Source organism: Octodon degus, unplaced genomic scaffold, assembly GCF_000260255.1.
Source record: "Octodon degus isolate 3935 unplaced genomic scaffold, OctDeg1.0 scaffold00215, whole genome shotgun sequence".
Lineage (NCBI taxonomy): Eukaryota > Metazoa > Chordata > Mammalia > Rodentia > Octodontidae > Octodon > Octodon degus.
The window spans coordinates 3,541,319-3,566,685 of NW_004524791.1; the positions used below are offsets into that span (position 1 = coordinate 3,541,319).

At 56.1% G+C, this 25,367-nt stretch overlaps 1 protein-coding gene across 1 annotated transcript; it reads left to right on the top strand.

The window, feature by feature from the left end:
* On the top strand, positions 1 to 25,367 carry Slc7a5 (solute carrier family 7 member 5). The gene is made up of 10 exons (XM_004645007.2): positions 1 to 586; positions 11,176 to 11,301; positions 18,745 to 18,850; positions 19,343 to 19,387; positions 19,911 to 20,034; positions 20,601 to 20,704; positions 20,893 to 20,989; positions 21,585 to 21,734; positions 22,588 to 22,765; positions 23,518 to 25,367. The coding sequence occupies exons 1-10, from the start codon at positions 52 to 54 to the stop codon at positions 23,571 to 23,573; spliced, it is 1,521 nt and encodes a 506-aa protein (XP_004645064.1). The 5' UTR covers positions 1 to 51; the 3' UTR covers positions 23,574 to 25,367.

Below are 25,367 nucleotides of genomic sequence, written 5' to 3' on the forward strand. Positions count from 1 at the left end.
GGTGTCTGTCTCGCCGGGGTGCGCGGCGTTCAGGCCCGGCCGCCCGCGAGCATGGCGGGCGCAAAGCGGCGCTCAGTGGCGGCCCCGCCGCCGCCGGTGGCCGAGGAGGAGGAGCAGCAGGCACGGGAGAAGATGTTGGCTGCGCAGCGCGCGGACAACGCCGGGGAGGGCGAGGGCGTGACCCTGCAGCGTAACATCACCCTGCTGAACGGTGTGGCCATCATCGTGGGTACCATAATCGGCTCAGGCATCTTTGTGACCCCCACGGGCGTGCTCAAGGAGGCGGGCTCGCCCGGACTGGCGCTGGTAGTGTGGGCCGTGTGCGGGGTCTTCTCCATCGTGGGCGCGCTTTGCTATGCCGAGCTGGGAACTACCATCACCAAGTCGGGCGGCGACTACGCCTACATGCTGGAGGTGTATGGCTCGCTGCCTGCCTTCCTCAAGCTCTGGATCGAGTTGCTCATCATCCGGCCCTCCTCGCAGTACATCGTGGCTCTGGTCTTTGCCACCTATCTGCTCAAGCCGCTCTTCCCCACCTGCCCGGTGCCCGAGGAGGCCGCCAAGCTCGTGGCCTGCCTCTGCGTGCGTGAGTAGGGGACCAGCGGGGAAAGAAGGGCAGCGGTAGTCCTGGGTCCCAGGTCCCAACGCCCAGCATCCCTGCAACCCCGCCTCCCCCGACCAAAGGAGGCTGAGGTCTCCGATGCCAGAACCCCTGGCATTTCATTCATTTCATCCACCCCTGACTTCCCCCCCTCCGCCTCCCTCCTCCCCACTCCTGGGAAGACCTCAGTGAGTGGCTGGGGTCTGGGTTGAGACCTCAGTGAGTGGTCTGCTTCCCCACCGCATCAGATCCCTTAAGACTTAGTGCCATCCTCAGGTAATGTAGCTGAGCAATACTCAGTGTGTCTTGCAAGGGCCCACGTGGAATGACTAAAAACTGTTTCCTGTTTCCGCTGCAGTTGTGATTGGTTGTTAAGATATTGCAGTTAAAAAAAAAAAAAAAAAATCATTCATTGCTGTTCTCCAGATCAGCCTATCAGGACTTGGACAGGCTGACTCATAAGAAAATACTCGTAATAAAATTATGTGTGTGTGTGGGGGGGGGGATTCTCACTTAGCAGCAGGATTGCATTCCCTTTCCCTGGCAGCAAGGGCAGCTGTTGGCAGAGCCCTCAGGTTGATGGGCGCAGTGTTAGTTGGCCAGAGAGGGCTCTTGCTCTCCATAAACAAAACCGCCAGAACAATTTTCTTGCATGATTTGAGGGTTAAAAAGTCATTTCTGGACAGGCTTGGACAAGTCCTGCTTTCAAAATTCACACCAGAGACCCTGGCCATCCAAGACTTAGATTTACTTTTTTTTTTTTTTAATTTGTTTGCATTAAAGCTCCCACCTGATTTAAGACCCTGCCTGCATCTTGGTAGTGTTCACAATGACAGAGTTACACTTGGGCTTGAGTTACAAGCAGTGTGTTAGTACTCAGAGTGGCTCCTGCTACTGCTGTGCACTCTGGGTGGTGTAGCCTAGTACAGGCAGGCAGCCTGCATCCTAAGACCAGAGCATAGCTGTGGGACCACAGCCAGCAGCACTCCACCAAGTCAGAAGCCTTCCTGAGACCTAGTGAGACCTGTACCTAATGAGAAGGGGGTCTTCACATTTTGGGGCTGGGAGCCCAGAAACTCCGCTTGACCACTTCTAGGCAGGGCTGTGGCTGTGGCAGGTCTGCTCCAGGGCATGAGCCCAGAGGCCTGTCCATTGTAGAGAACAGTTGTGTGGGGTGACAGGGCTCTGATGGAGGTTGCTTTGCTTGTTTTGTTTTTAGGGAATTTTGATTGTTGATTTTTCTATCCTTCAGTTGGTGTTGAATGGGTAGGCCTGTGGGTGGACGTCTTTAGAGGGCTGCCTCTCGCCTGTGAAATGGGCCCTGAAAGCTGGGTTGCTAAGCTTAAAGTCACTGGCAACACTTGGGAAGTACTGCTTTGTCTGGGGACAGGCAGTGAGGACAGGTGTCCTCTAGTGTTCTTTCTATTGAAAAGCCAACTGGCATATGACTGTATGGTCCATACAGCCATGCATCTAACCAGCCATGGGATCTACTTTCTCATCCTCTTCCCCACCCCTGAGCTGAGACTCCTTGGCTAAAATGCAGCTTCTAGAGCTTTCACTGTACAAATACCCAGTTGCTCTTTAGGATGTCAGTTGGATCTCTGGGTACCTTGCATACCGCCTGTTCTCCATCTTGTTTTCAAGCCTGAGGCAGTGTTTCCACCTCTGTATGCAGAGACAGCTGCCATTTTTTCAGCACTGGGGAAGCTGTGCTTAGGGCTCTGATAGGTGTGCTTACCATTAGGGGTCCAGTTTGGGGAAAACTGTAGCCACAGTATCTACCAAAGAAGCTGTTCAGGCCAAACATTCATATCATCTTTTCTGATGATATAAGGCTTTTACATGTCTCATAAGTAGTTTTTAAACAGTGCTTGGGGACCCCATAGTTGAAGCCCCAGAGTAAGTCCCAGATGGAAACTCCTTGCAGGGTGCAGATGTAGTCAGTCAGCATCCTTTTCCATGCAAAAAGGCCACTTTTGCCAATGCCTGTTAGCCCTCTGTTCACATGTGCCTGTTACCACCTTTTCTGCTGGAACAAAGATCTGCAGTGACAGAAAGGGACAGTCTGTGTACAGAAGTGGTTAGCACCTGCCTGGGCCATGTGAGAGAGGTTACCTTCCAGTGTCGGCCCCCAGACTGGGACCTGGGCCCAGCCAGTGAGGAAGGACTACTGGGCACTCCCAAAGGTGCTCTGATACCACCCGTGGAGTCCAGGAAGGGTAGACCCAGCTTCTGCCCTGGAAGTGCATCTGAAAAGCTTCAAGCATGTGCAGTCTCATAGGCAGAGGGGCAGCTCAAGCCCTGATCCAAGGACAGCTATGCAGGGCATCAGGAAAGTTTCCGGCATCTATCAGGGGACACTGCCTTGAGCATGGGGCCACTGCTGCTAAGGAGAGAAGAATTTCAGTGTATCTTCATGATCAAATATGAAGTGGATCCTAGAATTTCTCCTTAGAAAGGAAAGGCCAGCCTGCACCCCACACTTCCTTAAAGCTGCTCCTCCAAAGATGCTGCATGATGGCCCCCAGGCCACACACTGACCAGCCGCCTGGCTTCCAGGAAAGTTCCATGCCACATAGGAGGCCATACTGTGAGCCTCAGCTCTACCGGATCTTGTCAGCCCCAAGGGCCTGTCCCTCTACACCTTTCTGTTTGCTAAAGATAATCTTGTGAAACAGCTTGGCTGGCCTGGCTCAGGTCATAGGATGGTGCTGCAGACTGGGAATGTGGGGCCAGGGAGATAGCTCAGTAGAATAGGCGCTTGCCTGGCAAGCACGAGGTCCTGAGTTCAATCCCCAGTACTGGAAAACAAAAACAAAAAACCTTGTTTTGTGGGTCAGGGAGATAGCTCAGTGGAATAAGTGCTTGCCTGGCAAGCATAAGGTTCTGAGTTCGATCCCTGGTGCCAGAAAAAAAAAGATGGGGAAGGTGGGGAAAATCAGTTCCTGGGGTCTGCTACCGGAAATCAGGGCTAAGGTCCTTCTTTCAGTGTGCCTTGAGTGCCTTAGTTGTTTTTTCACCCATCATCCTAAAGACAAGTGAGTAGCTTAAGAGGGTTATTTATTGCTTAATGAGAGCATGATAGCAATTACATGTACTTTAAATGATGCCAGATTTTATCTACAGAAGACACACAGACTGGAGTGGAGGTTCTAGTGGGGCCAGGGTTTGAAAAGGCATTCTAACTTTCCTAGGCCCCGCTGTGCTGTGTGCCATGGTCCATGGAGTCCCTCCCTGGAACATGTGTATAGGCCAGTCCAGGGCAGCTTCTTTAGCTCCTATCCCTCTAGAGAAAAGCTCTTGGGTGGAAGGATCAGAGTTGGCCCTACACATCCTGGGGTCACCTGTCCAAACTGTGGGTGTCAGGGACCTGACTTGAAAACCAGGGTTCCTAACAGGTGTCTGCCACCTCTTCCTGTTGGAGGATGGCACTCTGCCTGCTGGGACAGCCACTGGGACTTAACTGTCACACCCCAGGGCTCCCAGTGCAGTCACAGAACTCTTATCTCTGCCAGTTGTGAACCCAAGAGATGGTGATGAGCTTGCCTGGGCTTCCTAGAGCCAGGTCTCCCGTCCCTGACTGTCCCTCCTCTCAGATGAGCGTGGGGCCAGGTAGGGGCACTTTCTGGCTGCTGTGTGTCTGGGAACCTGTGATCTGATATTTTTCACTTCTGTGTAGAGCAGGGCCTTGTCCCAGACCCACATGGGTATTGGAGAGGATTAAGGCAGACACAGTGTCAGCCGTGTGGCCTTCACCCCCACCCCACCTCAACTGTGGGGCAGCTCAGGCCTGGCTCTTTCTTCTCTAGCAAAAATAAGGAAAGAAAGAGGGAAGCCAAAGTGAAGGCCAGGTGCTTCCCTTTCCTGGAGCAGGGCTTCAGTGTGACCCACCCTTGGTGAGAGGATCAGCCAGAACCACCGATGAGGTTGGTGGTATCCTTCAGGACCCAGTCAGCTGACCTGAATCCTGAGTATGAACTGAGATAATGACCAGAGGGGTCTGGTGTGTGGGGGTGCTTTTGGCTCCTTCACCCTTTGAGTTGTCTGCTGATCCCCTGCATTCCTCGAGTGCCCACCATTTTATACCCCATTCTAAGCCTAGACATGTCCCTCAAGGGTTGGCATATCTGGATACTTGCCAGCTGCCAATGCAGGGACCATGGCGAACAAGGAAAAGCCCTGGTGTTTCCAAGGCACCTGGGAGCCCCGTATCTCCAGTGTGAGCTCTGTGCAACTGACAGTCTAGTAATTAGCCCTGAAATCCGGCTCTCCCAGCAGCTACCCAGGGGCAGCTGGCGCCTGAGTGGGTCATGCCCAGTCACGGGGCCAGTCTGGGCCTGTGGAGCTATGCACAGAGCACATGACCCCCAGACTGGCAGGAAACATGCAGGCATCTGTGCCCCTTTCCTTCTGGGTCGCTGATCCTGGGGTGATCCCACAGTCAGAATGGCATGCAGGTGTCCCCCATTTAAGACATTGGACACTCAGACCCTATGGTCCAGGGGCCAGGGAGATGGCTCAATGGAATAAGCGCTTCCCTGGCAAGCGCAAGGGCCTGAGTTCAATCCCTGGTTCCACAAAAAAAAAAAAAAAAAAAAAAAAAAAAAAAAAAAAAAAAAAAAAAAAAAAAAAAAAAAAAAAAAAAAACAACCACACACAGACCCTATGGTCCAGGCAGGGCAAAAGCTACCCACAGAGTACATGCTTAGGCTCTCCTTAGACTGCACTCTTGGCTTCTGAAATCTATATAACTATCCTGCCCTTTGGCCAGGGAAACTGAGGTGGAAATAGGCAGGTAGCTCAAAGTTATGGTACCACCTCCATGCTGAGGTACTGTGCCCTAGGCTTGGATGGGAAGGCAGTGCTGAGTCTTTACATAGCAGGCAGGGCCTTCCCAGGGGAGGGGTGGGCACAGCCTGCCAGACAAGGACTCTTGCTGGCCAAAGCACACAGGCAGGGCCTGCCCTCACCAGCTAGAATCCAGCAGCTATGAGGACCCTTGAAGTGTGGGTCCTCCTGGAAGAACCCAGCAGTGGAGCACAGGGGGTGCTGCCCAGGGTAGCACTAGAGTCCTGCAGGTAACAAGTGTGTCTGAGGGGTACAGAACAAGGTAGTAGAGCTGGGGTGAACTTCAGCAGGAAGCTCAGAGGATGGCTGAACAGCAGGAATAGGGGCCAGCGGTATAGCTCAGTGGACTAAGCTTGCTTAAGTAAGCGCAGGGGCCAGGGTTCAATACCTGGCTCCACCTGCTACGCCGGCCCCACCTTCGGGTGCTCTGAGCCGGCGATGGAGTCCGGGCGCGGTGGCGCGCGCCTGTAATCCCAGCACTTGGGAGGCAGAAATCAGGAGGATCACTACTAATGTGGGCTATGTAGTGAGACCCTGAGCAAAAAAAAAAAACCTATGTGAGCAGCAGGAAAGCTGCCCACAGGAGGGGAGGGAAGCGCTCCCCAAGGAGTTGAGAACAAAGATGGGTCCCCACCCCACCAAGCCACTGAGGTACCCCAGGCGTGCGGGTGCTTCACACAGATGCCTGATGACAAATAGTGGCCTAGGGCACAGTGCATGCAACCTGATCCACACTGAGTCACCCTGGCCCCTGGGGACCAAAAGCCAAGCCTAATTGTGTGTGTGAGCTGCAGTGAGTGGTACCAGTGGAGAGATTGGCCACGAGACCCGACTGGCTTCACATTTTGTCTGTGAGCCACTGTGGCCAGCCCACTGTATAATTTGCCTTTGGCTCTTTGGTGGCCCCTGGATGGGCCACCACACTGGCTGTGGAATAAGGCTGCTGAGGCTGTGACATCTCTGGGCCTCCTGTAGGAACTTCGTTAGCCTGAATGATCTGGGAGGCTCAGGGTCCCAGAAAACGTCCTGAGCCAGCCTGGCTCTGACCTTAGCTTTAGGTCCCTCCAGCTATGTTACTAGGGTGGGGTGCTCTGCCTGAGGCCAGAGGTGAGGTTGGGCCCAGTCAGAGGAGTCAGAGCAGCTGGTGAGGGCACTCCTGGCAGGCAGAGGGCATGGGAGCCTCCTGGAACACCGGCTGGCTGTGGCCCCAGGGCTCAGCCCACGCGCGGGCCCTGGGCATTTTCCTGAGATGCTCGAGGCCCTGCTCGCTGGAGCTCGGAAGTGTCCTGGCCTTGACACTAACTGAGGCTCGTCTGGCTCTGTGAGGGTGGGGGGTCTGCGTGTTCCAAACAGTTGTGCAGCTTCCCTGCCCTGCCCCACAAACATACTGTGTACCAATGGAGCCCGAGCATACCTCAGCAGGCGAGCTCTTTACACAGCATCTACTTCTGTCTGCTTTCCAGATAGAGCAGCTTGGAAGCCCCACCAGCCAGAGCGTGCAAGGTCACCATCCGAATGGCCTGCAGGTGCACTACATCCACTGCCTGGACCTGGGCCACCAGCCAGTCATGGGGTGGCATCTGCATGGCCCTGGGGCTTCAAGAGAGCCGGGCTTCAGCAAGACTGGGACATAGGAAACCTGTGTGTTCTCTTACTCCCTCTCCGCTCCATCCAACCCAAATACCGGTGCTGGGCTGGACACTGTAACATCCCTCCTCATAAGAGACCATGCCAGATAGGGAGGCCCTGTGCAGGCTGCTCAGAGTCTCCTTATCACCTTCAAACAGCCTCGGTGCCCTTAGCGATTGTCAGATGAATGATCAGGTGCCATGGGACATGCGTGCACATGTATACATGCTCTCCCCACAGAGCACATCACAACACTCCTGTGTGTGGGAGAGGAAGCAGGCTCCGATGTGTTGGGTAACTCGCCCCAGGTCACAGCCTGGCAGAACTCAGGTGCCTGAGACAAGTCATGGCACCAGCAACCCTTAGGAAACCTTTATCCTCTGGGAACCTTCCATCAGGAGAGCCCTGGAAAAGAAGCTACTGCCTGTGGGTCTCCTAGCCATGGGATATCAGCCAGTGGTTAGACTTTTTCTACCTCTTTCTGGCTTGTAGAGAAGAGTGTGGAGGTTCTGTTCTGGGTATTTGCTGATACCCTTCTCTTGTGCCAACAGAGCTATGTGTGGTTGGTTAGAAATGACAAGGGGGCTGGGGGTAGTTCAGTGTGCACCTAGCAAGGGTTTCATCTATGGCCCCAAGGAAACATAAAGGGACAGCCTGCAGGGACAAGAATACAGGGTAGGAAAGGGGGTCAGGACCAGGGATGGTGAAGGAGGTGGGCTGCTTCATCGTCAAGGGGAAGCAGGCTCCAGTTTTAGTGAGCTGCGCTCATATGTGTCCCTGTCCTGGCCTGCGTGTCCAGCTTGATGGAACTGGGCAGAGTGTGGTGGAAGCCCAAGTCTTGGCCAGCTGTGGTTGCTGTGGTCCTTCACTGTTCTCTAACCTGGTGCCAGGTATACTGCCCAGGGTCCAGGCCAACAGTGCTTCCCGGAACCAGTGGAGCCTGAGCCACTAGTTTCCTATTCTGGCTCAGGGGTCTTCAGGAGACGGGTGTGACTGGCAGTGGGGCAGAGCCCCCCTCAGCTGCCTGGCCTCACCCCGAGCATCACCCTGCCCAGAGTGCACCCTCTTACCTCCTCTGGCGAGTTCTCAGCTGCTGTCACAGCAGCATATCTCTCCTGGCTGAGTCTGGAAGGGACAGAGGGCCATGTCCCACGGTCCGGGCCTGAAGCCTGTGCTCCAATGGGGCGGGTATTCTGGTGGTGGCCTGTGTGTGGAGGGTGCTCCTTTCCTGGATGGGCAGTGCCCTACTTTGAGGTGTACCCAGAGCATGAGCGTTTCCTTGGTCCAAATGCCTGAGCCAGATGGGGCTGGATGTATCTGAGTGTAGGGGAAACAGCAAGACCTTGGCTGGACTTGGGTCATGCAGATAATGAGGGCCCTGATTGGTTCCTGTGCACTGCTCAAGGCCATGGGCCCTGTGGCCAGCAGGGGATGTCCCTGAAACAGGAATTGCTGCTGGCTTGGCCAAACAGGAGGAAAGGCACAGGGGGCAGTGGATTTTGTCTCCCTGCCAGGCAGGCATACTTACCTGGGTGCTGTCCCACTTGTGCAGCACCCTCCTCTGGCCCCTTGCTGGAGGCTGCGAGTTACCAGCAGCCAAGCTCAAGTGCCACCCTCTTGTCTGTGGCTGGGGAGCCAGGCAGTGGCTGAAGGTTAGTCCAGCCACTCCCGGACCCCTTCTTCAGAGTGCCTTGTGAAGACTGTCTTATGAAGGCCAAAGGCACTGGGTCCAGATGAATTGATTTGTTTAAGATTCTATTTACTTTGAAATGTTGAGAAAAGGACTCACAGAGGATAATGAAGCCCTTGTTTGCCCATTGTCCTGCCAGTGGCATTAAAGTTTCATCATCCAGTCTAGTGCTTTCATGAGAGAAATGGCATTATAAAAGTCCCCTTTGTTCACCCTGGAGGCTGTGACCTGGTTCCCCTACGTCAGGAGTGTCTGCATCAGTGGCCAGAGGAGCTTTGCTCAGAGTGGTCACTGCCATGGTACCTGTTGGCCTCATTTGTCCACTTGGGCCCTGGCCTTTCTGAGGACTTCCTGGCAGGGAACAGCCGGCTGGGATCTCTGGGAGGGCAGGCGTGGGCGGCAGAGGAGGAGCCCCTGCCTAGGGCCAGGATGAAGCATTGTCTGGGTTGGGCTCAGAGGCCTCTGCTGCCCCATTTCCTGGACACCCACAGTGTCTGCCCCTGAGAAATGGGGAGAGGGAGCCTGCCTGCTCTCGCTCCTGGAGTAGCGCAGCTGCGCACCTCCCTGCCAGTCCCTACGAGAGACTCACGCTCACAGCCTGCCAGTCTCCGGCGTCTGGACCCGGCCCAGGCCCCGCCCAGGCGTGCCCCGCCCCTGAGGCGACTGATGCAACTCCCTTGCTTCTTGCTGCAGCCGGAACGGAAACCCGGGACCTGCCTGGGGGAGGGGCAGACGCGCTGCAGGTGTCGAGCTGGAGCTCCAGCTCCGTGTTCCCTTAGGAATTGTGACTCTGGTAAGAGTAGGCCCAGCCCTGCATGCGAGGCTCAGAGCTTGGTGACCAGGTGTCTGGATGGAACGAGCCAGACTGGAAGCGTTTTATTTCCTGAACAGGAAAAGGGACTTCTGAAGCTAGTCCACATGCTCCATGCGCTGGGAGTCCCCACGTGGGTCACTTTAGCATTGCAGTGACAGTAACCACAGCCCCACACCTCCAGGCGAGATTCTCAGCGCTCTGCGGCAGGGTGGCGCCTTGCATCAGCCGGGGCTGCAGAGCGGCTGCTGAGTCTTTTCCGGAGAGGAGTTGCCTGGCGGTGGGATCCAGGATCCTGCCCAGACTGGGGGATCCTTCCTGTTTTCCTGTCCCTGAAGTGACCCATCCAGCTAATTAGCATAGATTCGTTATTTTTGAGACCTGGTCCTGAAGTTGTGTATAATTAATTCAGCTGAAGGAAAAGTCACTGGGTGTCCTGGCCCAAGCTGACCTGGGCTTTCAGAGTTATCCTTGGGGGCGGAGATCTCAGGCTTTCACAGCACCTGGTGGGGAGGGCGCTGGTTAAAGTTTGACTACGGCTGGTGACCAGAAGGAGATCCTGCCTGTGACATCTGTGGATGCTTGCAGCCAGAGACGATGTGGATTTTTCAGTGCTGGGACCAGAGTAAGGCAGCCGTACATCTCCCTGCCTGCCCATTGAGAGGGAAACTCGAGGCCACCTGGCCCTTAGGAGCGTGGTGAGCAGAGACAGCACAGTAGGAAGGAGTAGGCCGTGCGTATCTGTCACCTTTTTAAAAATATACTTTTTTTCTGCCTAGTGCTAGAGAACAGCTGTGTTTGCTAGTGTCAGAGGGCCCAGGGAGGACTGGCCAGTATCTGGGGTGTTGGTCACTGTCTTAGCTGCCTATCTGTGGCCGGATCCCCTCTTCTCCTCCAGAGGCCTTGCAGGCCTTTCCAGGCTCTAGTTTCAGACTTGGCAGGTGCTGGTAAGCGTTGGGTGTGAATTCTCAGTTCTCACTATCGACTCTTCTGACCACAGAAGAGTGGGAACATGTGGTTGCCTCTCCCTGGCTGCCCAGCACTGTGGCTACAGGGAGAAGTCCTGGTGTGAGGAGGGTCCCTATGTCCCTTTCCTTGCCTCAGTCCCAGGCTGGCTCCACGTGGCCCCATCATCCTCAGGTTCAATACAGATCTCTACTAACGGGTCTCCTGTGTTTCCATCTGCCAGCACCTAGGTCACTGGGGAGGGTTACTCACTGCATCCACAGGCACTGCCAGAGGTCACCAAGGTGCAGGGGGACACAGCCATTCTCCCAGCAGCCAGCTTGCAAATTTCCCCAGAGTTGGAAGTGGGTTCTTCCTGTGGACTGGCAGCAGGTCCCTTCATAGGCTGAAAGTTACTCCTTCAAAGGGAAATCTGTTAGGGAAGTCTAGGGGTACCTGGAAACCCCGCACTTTTAAGAGTTTGGTGTTTTTACTTTTGATCTTGGCCATAGAGCACCAGCCAAGTTTATCAAAAGCCCCAGACAGGAATAGGATGGAGGGTCTGGTGTGGACTCAACCTGCTTCCCTAGGGTCCCATTGTCCTGACCTCACTGGCTGTGAAGATTGACAGTGCCTTTGTCCCCACAGTGCTTCTCACTGCTGTGAACTGCTACAGCGTGAAAGCCGCTACCCGTGTGCAGGATGCCTTCGCAGCTGCCAAGCTCCTGGCCCTGTCCCTGATCATCCTGCTCGGCTTCATCCAGATTGCAAGGGGTGAGTGTGGTGCCAGCCAGGTACATGGAACCTGCTCTGTGTCTGTCTTATGGGTATGGAGCTCCTGTCCCCAAGCACTGTGCTGTGGAGTGGAGTGTGCCCATTTGGAATGGATCCTGCAGGTGCCCCAGGGAATGCACGCAGAGCCAGGGGCCCACATGTGGGCCTGGGCAGGAACCCTGCATTTTCTGTGGTTTGAGCAGTGATATTCCTGAACTCCCAGGGCCAAATCCACCCTGGTTCAGGGGAAGGTGCAGAGCATCCCGTGCCAAGCCTAACCCTTGTCCACACCCCCACATATATGCCTGCAGAATCTTTGAGATCTCTTGGTGGTGTGATGGCTCAAATGACTCTCCTGCAGGTCCTGGTGGGGGTGGGAGACTGCATGGCTTAGGTCCCGTGGCAGCACAAGGAGCCCCTGCGTGGGGAGAGTCCTCCCAGGAGGACAGCATCTGACCTTGGGCGTGGGTGCCAGGCCTGGAATGTGGCTCCCTGCGTAGACTGAGGGACATTGTTCTCCTTTTCTGTTAAAAAAAAAGTGAAAGATCAAGTAAGGGTAAAAAATCAAGACAGAAGCCTATAAATCCTGCCACGGAGATGTACTTACCGTACACACACAGGGCCAGGGCACAGCAGTGTTGGGCTTTTAGGCTGGACAGCCTGACTTTGCTCTCAGGCTGTGTGACTGCAGGCAGGTCACTGAGTCTCTCAGTCTGCTTTCCTGGCTGCCTTTGCCCTGGGGTGCTGGGTGGGTGGGTAGGAGAGTGAGCACCATGTGCCCTCCGTGGCACCCATTTTCTTACTCAGTGAGGAGTGAGTGGGTGGGCGTTGCTGGTGTTCGTGTGGATGTCTGTGCATGCACGCCGGTGCACATACACACACACCCCACACGTGAAGCTCCCCCTGCATCTTTGCCTGCATCCTACCCCACTTTTCCATAACCATATAATATTCCATAGTGAGGAATTAGGCACAGGTACTAAGCAGTCCCCACCAGGTGATGGCAGGCCTGGGAACACTGCTGGGCTCTGAGTGCTCTCCCAGGGAAGCTTGGAGCTTGGTAGGTTGTGGGCTTCTCACTCAGGCAGTGCCCCAGCACACAGTTGGCTTGGTACCAGGGTGTCCCAGGAAGGTAGGGCATCCTGCTGCATAGCAGCAGCTGTGCCAGCCTGTCACTTCCTGTAGGTTGCCGAGACCTGTGGCCACACAGCACAGACAGGAAAGTGGCTTAGTGCAGGTGCTTCCCCACTTTGGGTGGGAGGATGAGGCTAGGGTTCCAGTGAGCTCTAATGTCCCTTCTGGCCTTCCTGCTTGTCACGTGAAGATGGGAGGGGAGAAGCTCTGCCCCTCCAGGGCCAGGCACCATGCAGCCTGGGGCCTTGGGGCTGTTTATCTGGGGTGAGACAGAGTGTGGCTGTGTGCTAGCTCCCTTGTGCTCCATAGCCTTGCCTGTGTGTCCTTCCTGTGGGGCATCTTACCTGATGGCCCCAAGTGTAGGGGGAATGCATGTTAAGATCTCTGGGACAGGTGGGCTTTGCAGAGCTCCTGGCCTATTTGGTACCCAGCAGCACTTGCTCCTGTTGTACCCCCTTCCCCATCATCACTGAAGTGCCCCTATTACCCCCCCACAGTTGCCCCTGTTACCCCCACACACACACACACACAGTTCAGGTGACTGCACAGTGGCCCAAGTGGTTCTTCCAGAACCTCATCGTGAGAGCCACTGGACACTGTATCACCTGAACTCCCCACTGGAGCCGTCGAAGGCTGGCCTAGACTCTGCTCTGCCACCTGTGCCCTTGTCGGGCAGGTAGCCTCCTGGACTTAGCTCGCAGCACCTTCTGGAGGAGGGCTCACACTCAAATCTCCAGGACCCTTGGGGGATGGCATCCACATGCAGAAGAGGTGGCTGGCTCTGGGAAGGGAGCTGGGTACAGAAAGACAAGCATCTACACCCACAGACTTCACAAAGCTGGGGCAGACGCTACTCTGTATAGTTTTGGGGAGGGGACTGCGCTGACTGCTGGGATTTGATGGACCGATAAGGAGCTTGAACTTGATTTTTATAAAAACAAACTCCAGTAGGGTCAGCAAAAAACTTTTGTTTGTCCTGAACACACAATGTGTGTATAATCCCGGTTGTTATGAGAAATCTGCTGCCCCACCCCCACCCCCCACCCCAGTGCCCCAGCAATTCCCTTTCTGGATGCCCTGCTGAGTCTGCAGAATTCCTGTCCCACTTTCTTCCCAGGGGATTTGCTCTATTCTGGATAGATGCCTTTACTCTGGAGGACGTGTTAAGAGGGTGACCTTTCTCCCCAAACAGTTGCCCCACTTTATTTCTTGCTAGCACTGGGATCCCTGTGCCTGTGGAGGTGGCTGTGCCCAAGGTCCTTCAAGGCAGAGACTGCTGTGGTGCACGAAGGGGCTGTTGTTCCTTCAGCCTTGCGTGGGCCTGGAGAACCTAGGTTCCCCCATCCATCCGGCCCTGGAACCACTGCCTCAGTGTCTGGTGCAGTGGGCTCCAACATTCTGCCTTCCTGTGCTGCCCGTTTCTGGCTGTCTGGCCATGAACTGGTATGCAGTTGCTAGCCTTCGGCAGAACCTCCCAGCTCCTGGGCCCACCAAGATGCACCCTGCTGTCCAGGGCTTGGTTATTCAGACAAGGCTGTGGAGCACAAGGGAGCTAGCAGGCAGCCACACTCTGTCTCACCCCAGATAAACAGCCCCAAGGCCCCAGGCTGGTCATGCGAGGGTGTTGGACCAGGAACAGAGAACACTTGCGCACTGTGCAAAGGAGTCACAGAAGGGCTGGGGAGGTCCTTGGTCAGGGGCTTCTCCTCAGGCACCAGTGCAAGAGGAGATAGCAGAGTGCTGGGTGCATTGTGGGCCCCTGGGGTATGGGAGGAGTTTCAGCTGCCCCTGGCTGGGACAGATGGGGTGACAGTAGGGGCTTGGGGGCCACTGGCATGTGAGGTGTCTGTTTTCATTTAGTGCAGCATATCCAGAGAGAGCCATGCCTGTTGGCTGTCACAGGACTCGAGGTGGTGGGGTGGGTGATGGGGACTTGGATAGGTGACAGAGGGACATCCTGGAGGTCAAGGAGATAGGTGGGCGGGTGGGCAGGCTTGGGCTGTCGCCTGAGGTCAAACCATTCCCAAACACAAGTGGCTGCTGGGCCTTTGTTTCTGAGGCCAAGGTGGGAGTGGGGTGCTGACAGCCTTATCCCTGCGGGTCCCCCAGAGGACACACAGTTAGACCTCTTGTGGCTCTGCTGAGTTGCAGAGTCCAGTCGAGAACACACTAAACCTTCTCTAGCAGTCAGACCAGATATCGCGTGGACAGAGCAGGTTCCATTGAAACTTTCTGTCCTCCCATGTAACATCACTGGCTCAGTGCCCCTCTGGGAGGACATTTGGCCTGTATGTGCACAAAAAACAAAGATGTCTCAGCCCAGCTGTGTGTGAGTGGTCACCTCCGCTCCTTACTGCCAAGGGTCCTGGGGGAGAAGGTGCCAGACTCCTCCTGACACCAGCCCTGGACACCTGTGTGTGGTCTGTAGCCGCAAGCTTAGCTCCTCTGCGGGGCTGGCGTCAAGGCTGCACACCTGAGCAGGGGACGTGTTCTGGCCACAGAAGGGTCCACGCTTAGGGCACCGCTCTGCCACATGGAGCTGGACAGGTTGGGAGCCAGCCAGATCCCAGTTGAGCCTGGGTGGTTTACCCGAGTGGGAAAACCAGCCACAACCCACTGCAGGCTCTCAGGGCAAATTTGTTTGTCTTTTTTTTTTTTTTTTGGCAGAACCGGGTATTGAACTCAGATCCTTGCATTTGCCAGTCAAGCACTTATCCTACTGAGCCACCTCCCTGGCCCTCTCAGGGCAAATTTGGACGGAGCCCAGGCCACCCCTTTGTGGGGATCCAGCTTGTGGGTCTGTGACAGGAGGTAGCTGGCTGGTGTAGGTCACGTAAGGACAGGCAGGATTCACTGCCCAGGGCCTCTGCGTTCCCCAGACTCCTGCCAGACTCAGGCTCAGTCCTCAGAGCTGGGTGACCAGGCCTTGGAGACAGAATTCCCCTTGTGGAATGCTCAGGACTGCGGCTGTGTGGCTCGCAGTTCCCTTGAGGGTTCTTTTTTGAAACCTCAGGCTTCACACTATACTACATGCCCAGCCCTTTTTAAAATTCCGAAATAGGGGCTGGTGAGATGGCTCAGTGGTCTAAACCACCTACTTAGAACAAGTTTAGCAAAGCACAGGGACCACGGTTCAATCCCCCAGCACCACATGCCAGCCAGTCCCGCCCCCTGGTGGGCTGAGCTGGACACACACACACACACACACACACACACACACACACACAAATGAAAAACAATAGATAAATTAAAAAAAATTCTGAAATAAACTCTTGCTAGATTTCCCAGGTGGGGACTGTACTCTGAACCTCTTGCCTCAGCCTACCAGAGTGCTGAGGTTACCAGCATGTACCACTGTGCCCACCTGTGTTGGGTGGAACTGAGTCCTTCCCCTTGGGCCTGCCGGGATCTTATTGCTTCAGCATTGGAAGAGTAACAGGTTTGGAAGCACGTGTTTTCCTGTGGGTAGGATCAAAGGACAGGAAGCTGGGCTTTTCCCCCAAGACTGGGTGGGGGAAGGCCCTTTCCCCATAGATCTAAGGTCCATAGCTCATCTCAGAGCTGAGGGGCTGCCCCTGTGACTTCAGAGGACAGGATGATCTGTTTTGGCCACACTCTCCAAACCTGTACCAAGCCCTTCCAGACATCAGGCGGACAGGCACCAGAACCTGGGGGAGCTGGAGAAGGTGCCTGGCCAGGGTTCTGTGCTGGCACTGCCCCTAGCAAGAACCCGGGCTCCAGGGGCAGCAGTGGCAGCAGAGCCTGGAGCCCCTCTCTCCCACCTGCCAAGGTAAGCCCTTACCACCGGGAGATAGCAGCGGCCCCATGCTCAGAAGACGCTAGGGTGGGCAAGCCCTGGCAGGGCAAAGGTGCCTCGTCTGTGAACCATCCCAGGGCACTGGCTACTCCAACACCAGATACCCCTCCTGTGCAAGAAGTGCGAAGTCCAGAAGTCAAGGTGTTAGCATAGTCATGTCATTGAAGAAGAAAAGAAAAACAAAATCCTGAGAACCCAGGGAGGGTCCTTCTTGCCTCTTCCTGCTGTGCCAGCCTGGTGACTGTGGGCATCTCTTGGCTGGCAGCAGCATTGCCACAGTATCCACTCCATCTCACATGGCTGGCTCACTGTCTGTCTCCTGTCCTGAGGACGTGGTCACTAGACTCAGGGCTTACTGGACTTCACTTCCAAATCCTTTGTTATGTGGTATATACAAAGGCCATCTTTCCAAATAAGGACATGTTTTGAAGTCCCAGATGGATGGGGCTTGGTGGACACTGTTCTAACGCTCACATTGCAGCTGACTGGCACATGGAACCCGAAAGGGCAGCGTGGGCTGAGTATAGAAGCTCCACAGAGGCTGTCCCTGCTGAGAAGTGGCTTTCCTGCCACTGAGATATTCCATCCCCCTGCCTAGAGCTGTGCCCATCTCCAGATCACACTTTTCTTGTGCCTGGGCCCAAGTGGGGCTTTTTCCACGTCCTGCAAGAGAGGACAAGCCTGGTCTTGGGGATGCGACAGCCATAGGGACCCTCTGTCCTCTGAGTAGAGGCCCTCAGGCTGGCCATGGCCCGGGTGGGAAGAAGTCTTTCTTGGTCCCCTTCCCAAGCGCCCTTGGCCACTGTGGGCACCCTCCCAGGCATCTGTCAGCAAGGAGCCAGAGGACACGAGCCAGCCCTTTGCTTGGGGCACTCTCCCGGCTCCCCCGAGGGGACTGTTCCCAGGACTGCCTCTGTGTGCCTCAGGGATCTGGGCCACTGTCCCCTGTAGGGCTTTCCACTGGGACTTCTGGACTCCCTGCTTTACCCTCAGGGTGGGGGGTGGGGTGGCTGCTCTGCTCAGCTCCTGGGGCTGAATGAACCCTTCAGTTTCTGTAGTGCTGTGGGAGCAGAATCTTGGCCTTGGGCAGGTCAGCAGGAGAGGAGGCCTCCTAACGACAGGGTATGATTTAAGCAGGCACCACCACCTCCTTGGACTTGGGGGGCGGGCACTGGTTCTGTGTGTTACAGGGCTGGAGCAGTATCTCTGACTTCAACCACTAGACATTGTATCTCCAGCAGCACTGCCTGAACCTTGAAATTCCAGGCCTTGCGTTGCAGGTGGGGTGATTGGAGTGGCTGCTCTGGAGCAGAGATCCCAACCCTCTGATTCCTGGAAAGACATGAGGCTCCTGCGTCTCCTCTCTGGGGCTGAAGCAGAGCTGGGCCTGGAGCAGCTGCTGTTGCAAACGGATTGGGAGGGCGCATGCTTGGGGCCTGGGGTGTACCAACCCTCAGCCATTTGAGCAGAGCTGGGGTTGGAGTAGATAGCAGATAGGCGGAGCTCCATCTGTCTTGGGCTGTGCCAGCCCCAGCCAAGTACATCTGGGGGCGGGGGGCTGGCACCCACTCTGCAGCACCTGTGAAGAGAAGGGACAGCCTGCACTGGTCTGGTGCTGAGGCCTCCCATGCCGGCTGGCATCTAGCACAGCCTGAGCCCACTGTACCTCGGTGCTCTGAGCAGGTGGGGCTGGTGCCACCAGGTACAAAGACACCTGTCTGTGGCTCACACCCACCCACACTGTCACCCCTGCACAGGGGTGGGGCAGTTCTAAGGCCTGACATCCTCAGCAGAGCTCCACGTACTCTGTCCCAGTTTACCACCTGAGAGGCCACGTGGTCTCAGGTTGCCTCTGCTCCTGGACCTGGCCTTCCTCAAGGAACTTAGGTGCTTGCATCAAGGGAGCCAACTTGCTGGCAGACTGGGGCCTGGGCTCCACTGCCACTGGTGGGGCCTCGAACCTGTGTCCATCAGAGCCCCTAGTGTCCTGAGCATGGAGTTTTGTCCTTCGTGAGAGCAGCTGGCCACCCTGTGTTCATCAGAAGCTCTTCCTCATCACTAGACTGAGCTTGGCTCTGTGGTGCGAGATGGCCTGTGACATCCTGGTCACCATGAATGGGGCATGTGGTCCTCCTGTCTCAAAGTGCTTGGCACAGGCAGCCCTGCCTCAGGGTCCCCACTGTGGAACAGCTGCTGCCCAGCTGTGCTGTGGGACAGAGTAGGGCACTGATGGTGTAAGGAGCTGCATGTTCCAGAATGTTTTCCAGAGTTGGAGGGGAGGGAGACCCAGGGGCAGGCAGGCCACCTGCTTGTCTGCCATGACCTGGACCTGCGCAGTCAGGGCTGAAGGCAGTCAGGTGGCAGTGGGTGCATTAGGTTGTCCCTGTCCAAAGCCTTCATCCTGGAGTTTTGTTTGTTAGGCATTTTGCTGCAGGGACATTCCTGAATGCCAATGTGTCCTGACCAGCATACCTTTCTCTGTCCTGTGCCAGGTGACGTATCCAACCTCAATCCTGAATCCTCCTTTAAAGGCACCAACCTGGATGTGGGGAAGATTGTGCTGGCTTTGTACAGTGGTCTCTTCGCCTATGGAGGATGGTAGGTCCCAGAATGTCTGGGGCCCTGACATGTCCAGAAATCCCAAATCTCCAAGTGGTCTCAGAAGAAGCTGAGATGGCCCCTGACCACTTGATGCATGGCCCGCAGGATTAGCCACTGACCTGCTTCTGTAGCCACTGGCCCTCAGGATGGCTACATGGGGACAGAAGTGCCACAGGGTAGACAGGTGGGGAAGGTATGGAAACCAGGGTGCCCAGAGCAGACACAGGCTTGAGAGCCATGCTGTCCCTGTGGCTGCCTGTGCACCCTCTCCCTGGTTGCTCTGACCTCTAGGGATGTAGACGCTTCACCCTTCAGTGCTCACTGGGGATGGGGGTGTGTCAGGCTGTAGCTCTACATCTACCTCAGGGATGAGGCCAACTGCCCCTGTAGAGGGGTCACAGGCTGAGCAATGTGATGGGCACCGGGCATGACCTCCCCCTTTCCTAATATTCGAGGGAGTAATATGTAACAAATGTGTCTGAATTCTAGGAATTACCTGAATTTTGTCACAGAGGAGATGATCAACCCCTACAGGTATGTCCAGAGCAATAGCACTGGGGTTTGGCCTACATTTGGGGAAATGTAGGGCAGGGCCCAAGCTGGCTGGTGGGGTCCTATGACCTGATGGAATCCTGGGGGTGGGACAGTATGCCTGGGTAGAGAGCTTGCACAATGCAAGTATTCCTGGGTCCCCACACAGGAAGGCAGTGTGGAGGGGACCAGGCTGCAGCTCCCAGGAATTCGAGTCAACCATGGCTCCAGATAACAGGGTGGGGACTGAGGGGGCTGTGCAGAGCTGCCAGGGTTCAGCCTGAGTGGCCACAATACTCATGGCCCTCGTGGTTACTGTATGGTACCCTCAGTAGTCGGGGCCATAAGGCTGGCATTGCTAAGGGGCCACCCTCTGTTCACGCTTTTTGTCCACCTCCAACTGCAAGCACCTGTCACTGGCACTGTCACCATGTGCCCAAGAATCGGAGCTCAGACATGGGGTACGATGGGGCAGGCCATGGTCCCGGGCTGCGCTCTGATGCATGTCCCTCCCCACGGCTCCCAGAAACCTGCCCTTGGCCATCATCATCTCCCTGCCCATCGTCACACTGGTGTATGTGCTGACCAACCTGGCCTACTTCACCACACTGTCTACTGAGCAGATGCTGTCGTCTGAGGCTGTGGCCGTGGTAAGGCCCAGGGTGCAAGCCCCTCTCTTGCCCCAATGGCTGGAGTCCTTGTCCTCCGTCTCCTAAAGGCACCCACAGAGTGTTCACCAGGACAGCAGGAAGTGTAGGGCACCCTTACCTGGCTGCCATTGAAGTCTCTAGGCTTGAAAAGTCTTAGGGCCCAGGCAGCACCCAGGTGGGTGAGAAGTCAGCACTTCGTGGTGTCCCAGGGGTCCGTGTCCAGAGGCACAGGGTTCCCTGACCTCAGCCGTCAGCAGCACTGGAGCAGGACTGAGAGTGTTACATCTATCAGCACGGCCTGGATTCTACAACCGCCTGCCACTCTGAGCCCTTGGCCAGGGCTTGTTTAACAAGTGGACTAAGTGTTCGCTACCTGCCAAAACCAGGACAAGGAGGGCGGAGACCGAACCGTAGGCAATGCTTGGCCCTCAGTAGCTGAAGGAGCTCCTGCAGGGTCCCCAAGTCTCATAGAGTGGTCAGACCCACAGCCAGGTGTAGGCAGACCTGCTTGGTGAGTGGTGGGGCTGCCTGACATCAGGCCAAGGCTCACAGAGCTGTGTCCCCAGGACTTCGGCAACTACCACCTGGGAGTCATGTCCTGGATCATCCCAGTCTTTGTGGGCTTGTCCTGCTTCGGCTCGGTCAACGGGTCCCTGTTCACGTCCTCAAGGTGAGCTCACCCCAGGTCCCACAGCCTTTGTTCCACTTTCCTGTGCTTTGAGAGATGCTAGCTGTCACCAAGTGCAGACCCTGAGAGTGAGGATCACCCTGAGCTCCCTCCCTGCACTGAGGAGGTCTGGGTATCATCATCATCTTACAGGGTTGCAGGCAGGCTAACTACCTGCTTTCCACCCCCAGGCTATTCTTTGTGGGATCGCGGGAGGGCCATTTGCCCTCGGTCCTCTCCATGATCCACCCTGACCTCCTGACACCTGTGCCATCCCTTGTGTTCACGGTAAGCCTGCTGAGGGCCCCTGAGCGCACACTAGCTCTTGTACACTCGTGCCCACACTGCACTGCCTGAGCTGGCGGCCAGCACCGCCCAGAGCAGATGTAGGGCTGGGAAGTATCTTAGGCGTGTGTGGCACAGCCTCTAGGGGACCCCAGAGACTCGAGCCTAAGTCTAACTCTATATGTCACCTGTGGCAGCTGTAGCGACAGTCAGACACCCCAAGTCAGCAGCCTTTGGGGAGCCGCAGGGAGTTGCTGGGAACAGGCCTGAGCTCAGCTTTCATTGCCCTTGGGGTCTAGGGAGGCTGTGCTCTCTATGGCCAAGGGCTGTGCTCAGGGCCACTTGGTGGGCACGAATGGCTAGCCCCTGGCTTCTCAGTGTACTGAGCTAAGAGAAATCCCTGTGTGGTTGGAGGGAGGTGCAGCCCACCTGGCCTCACCTGCTCCCAGCAGCGCCTTCCCTCATCCTCCACAGAGTCCCTCAGTTTGACCCCCAGCTTCTGCCTTTGCCGCTGAGACCCCAAAGGCTGCCCATCAGTATCCTTCATGGGATGGATTCTGGGTGTGCAGCTGAGGGCTCACCACCTATCTCTTTGCAGTGCATCATGACCCTGCTCTACGCCTTCTCCAAAGACATCTTCTCCGTCATTAACTTCTTCAGCTTCTTCAACTGGCTGTGTGTGGCACTGGCCATCATTGGCATGATCTGGCTCCGCTTCAAGAAGCCTGAGTTGGAGCGGCCCATCAAGGTACACACCTGGTCCTGGGCCTGTGCAGTGGCACACAGGGCCAGGTGTCCCCTGGAGCCTAGGCATCAGATGGCACCTCAGTCCTGTCCCTGCCTGGCCTGTCTCCCCTCAGCTAACCTGGGTCATAAAGCTGTCCTCTGGAGAGGACGGAACAAGACATCACACAAGAAGGTTTTAGTAGACAGCAGAGTTTCAGCCACAGGGCTATAAGCTTGAGTGCTGGGCATAGCCTGTGTGAATTCAGTGGGCAAGAGAGAGCACGTGGTAGCTGGCAGCTAGCAGTTCCTGTCTCCCGGCCGGTTCCCTTGGAACCAGGCTGTCATACCAGTGCCCACCACAGGCCTTCTCCTTGTCTTTTACCCAGTGGGACAGGAGAGCCTGGGTCAAGGGAGGTTAGCTGGTGACTCGATGTCCTGGGCCCTACTCCCTGCTGCTGTGCTGGGCATGTGAGCTTTCAGGTGCCTGCAGCGCAAGGCCCCATGAGAGCCTGGGAGGGAGTGCCTGGCATGTCCAGCAGTGCCACACCCGTCATGGGGACTAGCCTAGTGCCTGCTGCTGCCAGCCAGGAACACGGCCGCACCACCCACAGTAAGGGCACCCATGGGCAGTCCCTGGGAACCTAAGCCCTGACCTCTTTTCTGCCACGATGACTCAGGCCAGCACAGCATAAGCTTCTGCTCCCCTCAACCCCCTGTGCTGAGTCTGAGTAAAGCCATAGGGTATAGACTCACCTTTCCCTGCTCACAGCTGTCACCCTGGGAACACTGAAGGACAGCCAGGGCCCAGTGGGGACTGCATGGGGACTCTCCGTGGGGCCCGTGGGCATGGTGGATGATACCTTGCCTCTACACAGGTGAGCCTGGCTCTGCCTGTGTTCTTTACTTTGGCCTGCCTATTCCTGATTGCTGTGTCCTTCTGGAAGACGCCTGTAGAATGTGCCATCGGCTTCACAATCATTCTCAGTGGGCTGCCTATCTACTTTTTTGGTGTCTGGTGGAAGAACAAGCCCAAGTGGCTCCTGCAAGCCATCTGTGAGTGTCAGGGACCCCATCCCCACCCAGCACTGAGCCTGGCATGCTGGGCAGCATGGCTTCCTGCTTGGGTTGTGGTCCGTTGACACTGAGGGTGGCCCCTGCACCCTGGGGATGAGACTGATTGGGCTGCTGGCCCTGATCAAAGCAGGCACAGGGCCTGTCCTCACCCATCATGGTGCTGGGAGCCCTGAGGTCTGGGACGGCCCCTGTGTGGGCGAGGAGCACCTGTCCTCAATCCTTGGCAGGACCTAGGCGCCACCTGTCTTTGGAGCAGAATGTGTGCCTAGCCTGACCCACGCAGACCCCGCCTGAGCCCAAGGTGGAACACTGACCTGAACCAGACTCCTTTGGTAGAGAGTGTCCGGTGGCCCCCATCTGTAGGACCCTGGCAGTCTAGAGCCAGGGTGGAGCAGGGTGTGGACCTGTGGGAAGGGCTGTGTGCCCCTTGGGATCCAGGGCTCTTGGTGTGGGGATGGGTCCTACGCAGGCATTCTGCAGGGTGAGCAGCTCCCACCTCATCTGCTGCCAGGCTGCTTGGAGCTCTGCCTCTGGCTGGCACGTTTGGGGAGGCCTTGGGGCAGCGCCCAGTGTCCACAGCACAGTCTTCAGGGTTCTCTAAAACAGGTTTCCGTCTGTGCTGCTCTGGACAGTGTGGGCCAGGCCGCAGGGCTGCAGGCTCACACCCCACCGTGCCTGTCTCTGGCTGCAGCCCGGGCCAGTCAGCACTCACGCCCACCTTCTTCCTGCAGTTTCTACGACTGTCCTGTGCCAGAAGCTCCTGCAGGTGGTCCCGCAGGAGCCCTAGCCCAGCTGCCTAGAAGCCGCAGGGGTAGAGCATGCAGCCGTCTTCAGACCATGCCCTCAGAAGAGCAGCTTCCGGCCCCTGAACTCCACCAGGGCCCAGCCTCCCCTGTATCCCTCCGCGGACTGGGCATCCACAGCAGTGGTCGAAACTCTGGTACGAATTTACCCTGGAAGATGAACATCTGCTCATGGCTTCCTGGGCGCAAGGGACTTCTGTCACCTTAGCCCTGCTCCTTTTTTTTAAATTTAGTTTCTCTTTAACTTAAACATGGGGTCACCTTGATACCCCTGAGGTGATTTTTTAATTTTATTTGATTTTTTTCACGGAACTGAAGATTGAACTCAGGCCCTGTGCTTGCCAGGGAAGCGCTTATTCTACTGAGCCATCTCCCTTGTCCTGAGGTAATTATTTTTTAAAGAGCTGGGGCAGAGAGACGAGGTAATTTTCTCGCCTAATGCTGTCTGCCTCAAGGGACCAGATTACTGTCACAGGGTGCATGGAACTACTGAAACTCGGATGTCACTGTCATGGCCACACATTGCACTGATGGTCTGAAAGCTCCACAGTGTGTGGCTGGCTCTCCCCACTCTCTTTCTCGCAGTGCTGGGAGGGACCCCAGCACGCTAGGCAGTGCTCACACGGAGCCACCCCCAGCCCTGTGATTCTGTACGGTCATAAATGAATGAGAGATGAAGATGACCCCCTCAATATACCAGGTCCCTCTGCTAGGAACTGTAGGTGCTAGGCAGCAGTCACCAGGGTGGGCAGCCCAGGGTTTCCCACAGCTGTCTCAGTTCTCTGGCAAGACCTGGTCTCTGCCCCCAGATCAGGCTGGGAGGAGAGGATATACAGCAGGGACTTTGGGACACCCTTGGGCCATGCTTTGGGCTATGCCTGGGCCCCAGATCACTGCCTACATCAGGAAGAGTGGGCAGCTCTAGGGGCCTCTGTGCACCTTGGTAACTTCAGGTGGTTGGGACGTGGACAGGTCCTGGTGCCTCTAAGGGGAACCACACCTCACAGGGGTGGGAAGCTCAGGGTTCAGAGTGCTGGCTCATCCTGCCTGCCCTCCACCCTCGGGGAGACCTAGCCAACTTGGAAGCCCTTCTCTGCTGCCATACTCAGCTGACCTGGCCCCAGGGTCTGGTCCTTGGGGGGGCTCTGTTTCAAAGCATCTTGTGTAACCCTTTGCTCTGTGTTTTGTCCTGACATCTTACTGATGGACACCATGTTTATTTATTCCTGTGGCCAGCACTGCCTCCTGACTTTGGGAGCCACCCCAACCCACCCCATCCCTGTGACATCCAGAGAGTGACACATATGACCAGGGTATCTTCATTATGTTCATGGCTAACCTGTTACACTAGCTTGTTAGGATGGGTAGTGCTGTTGTATTGTGAGGTTTGGGTGGGTTTTTTTTGTTTTTTGAGTTTTTTTTTTAATAAAAAGCAGTTGGAATTCTGATGCTTTCGTGTTCTCTCCTTTCTGCACCCGATTCTGCTTGTGGATGCTCTGGGATTCCTGGGGCCTGGCTCTCACACAGGGTTCTGCCTGGGGGTGTCCTTCACCACAACCTTCCCCCACAAGCCCCTGGTGCCAGGACTGGGCCTGGAGGAGAACAAGGGCTTCCTGGGCTGAGTGAGCCAGGACCTGGCTGACACACTCCAGTCCCCAGGGGAGAAGGTTCAGGTTGAGGCTAAGGCAGGAGGGGCTTGGCCTGGCAGGGCAGGCATGGGACCCTGGGGATAACAGCACTTGAAGGGCTAGGTCAGGGTGAGACCAGGAACAACAGGA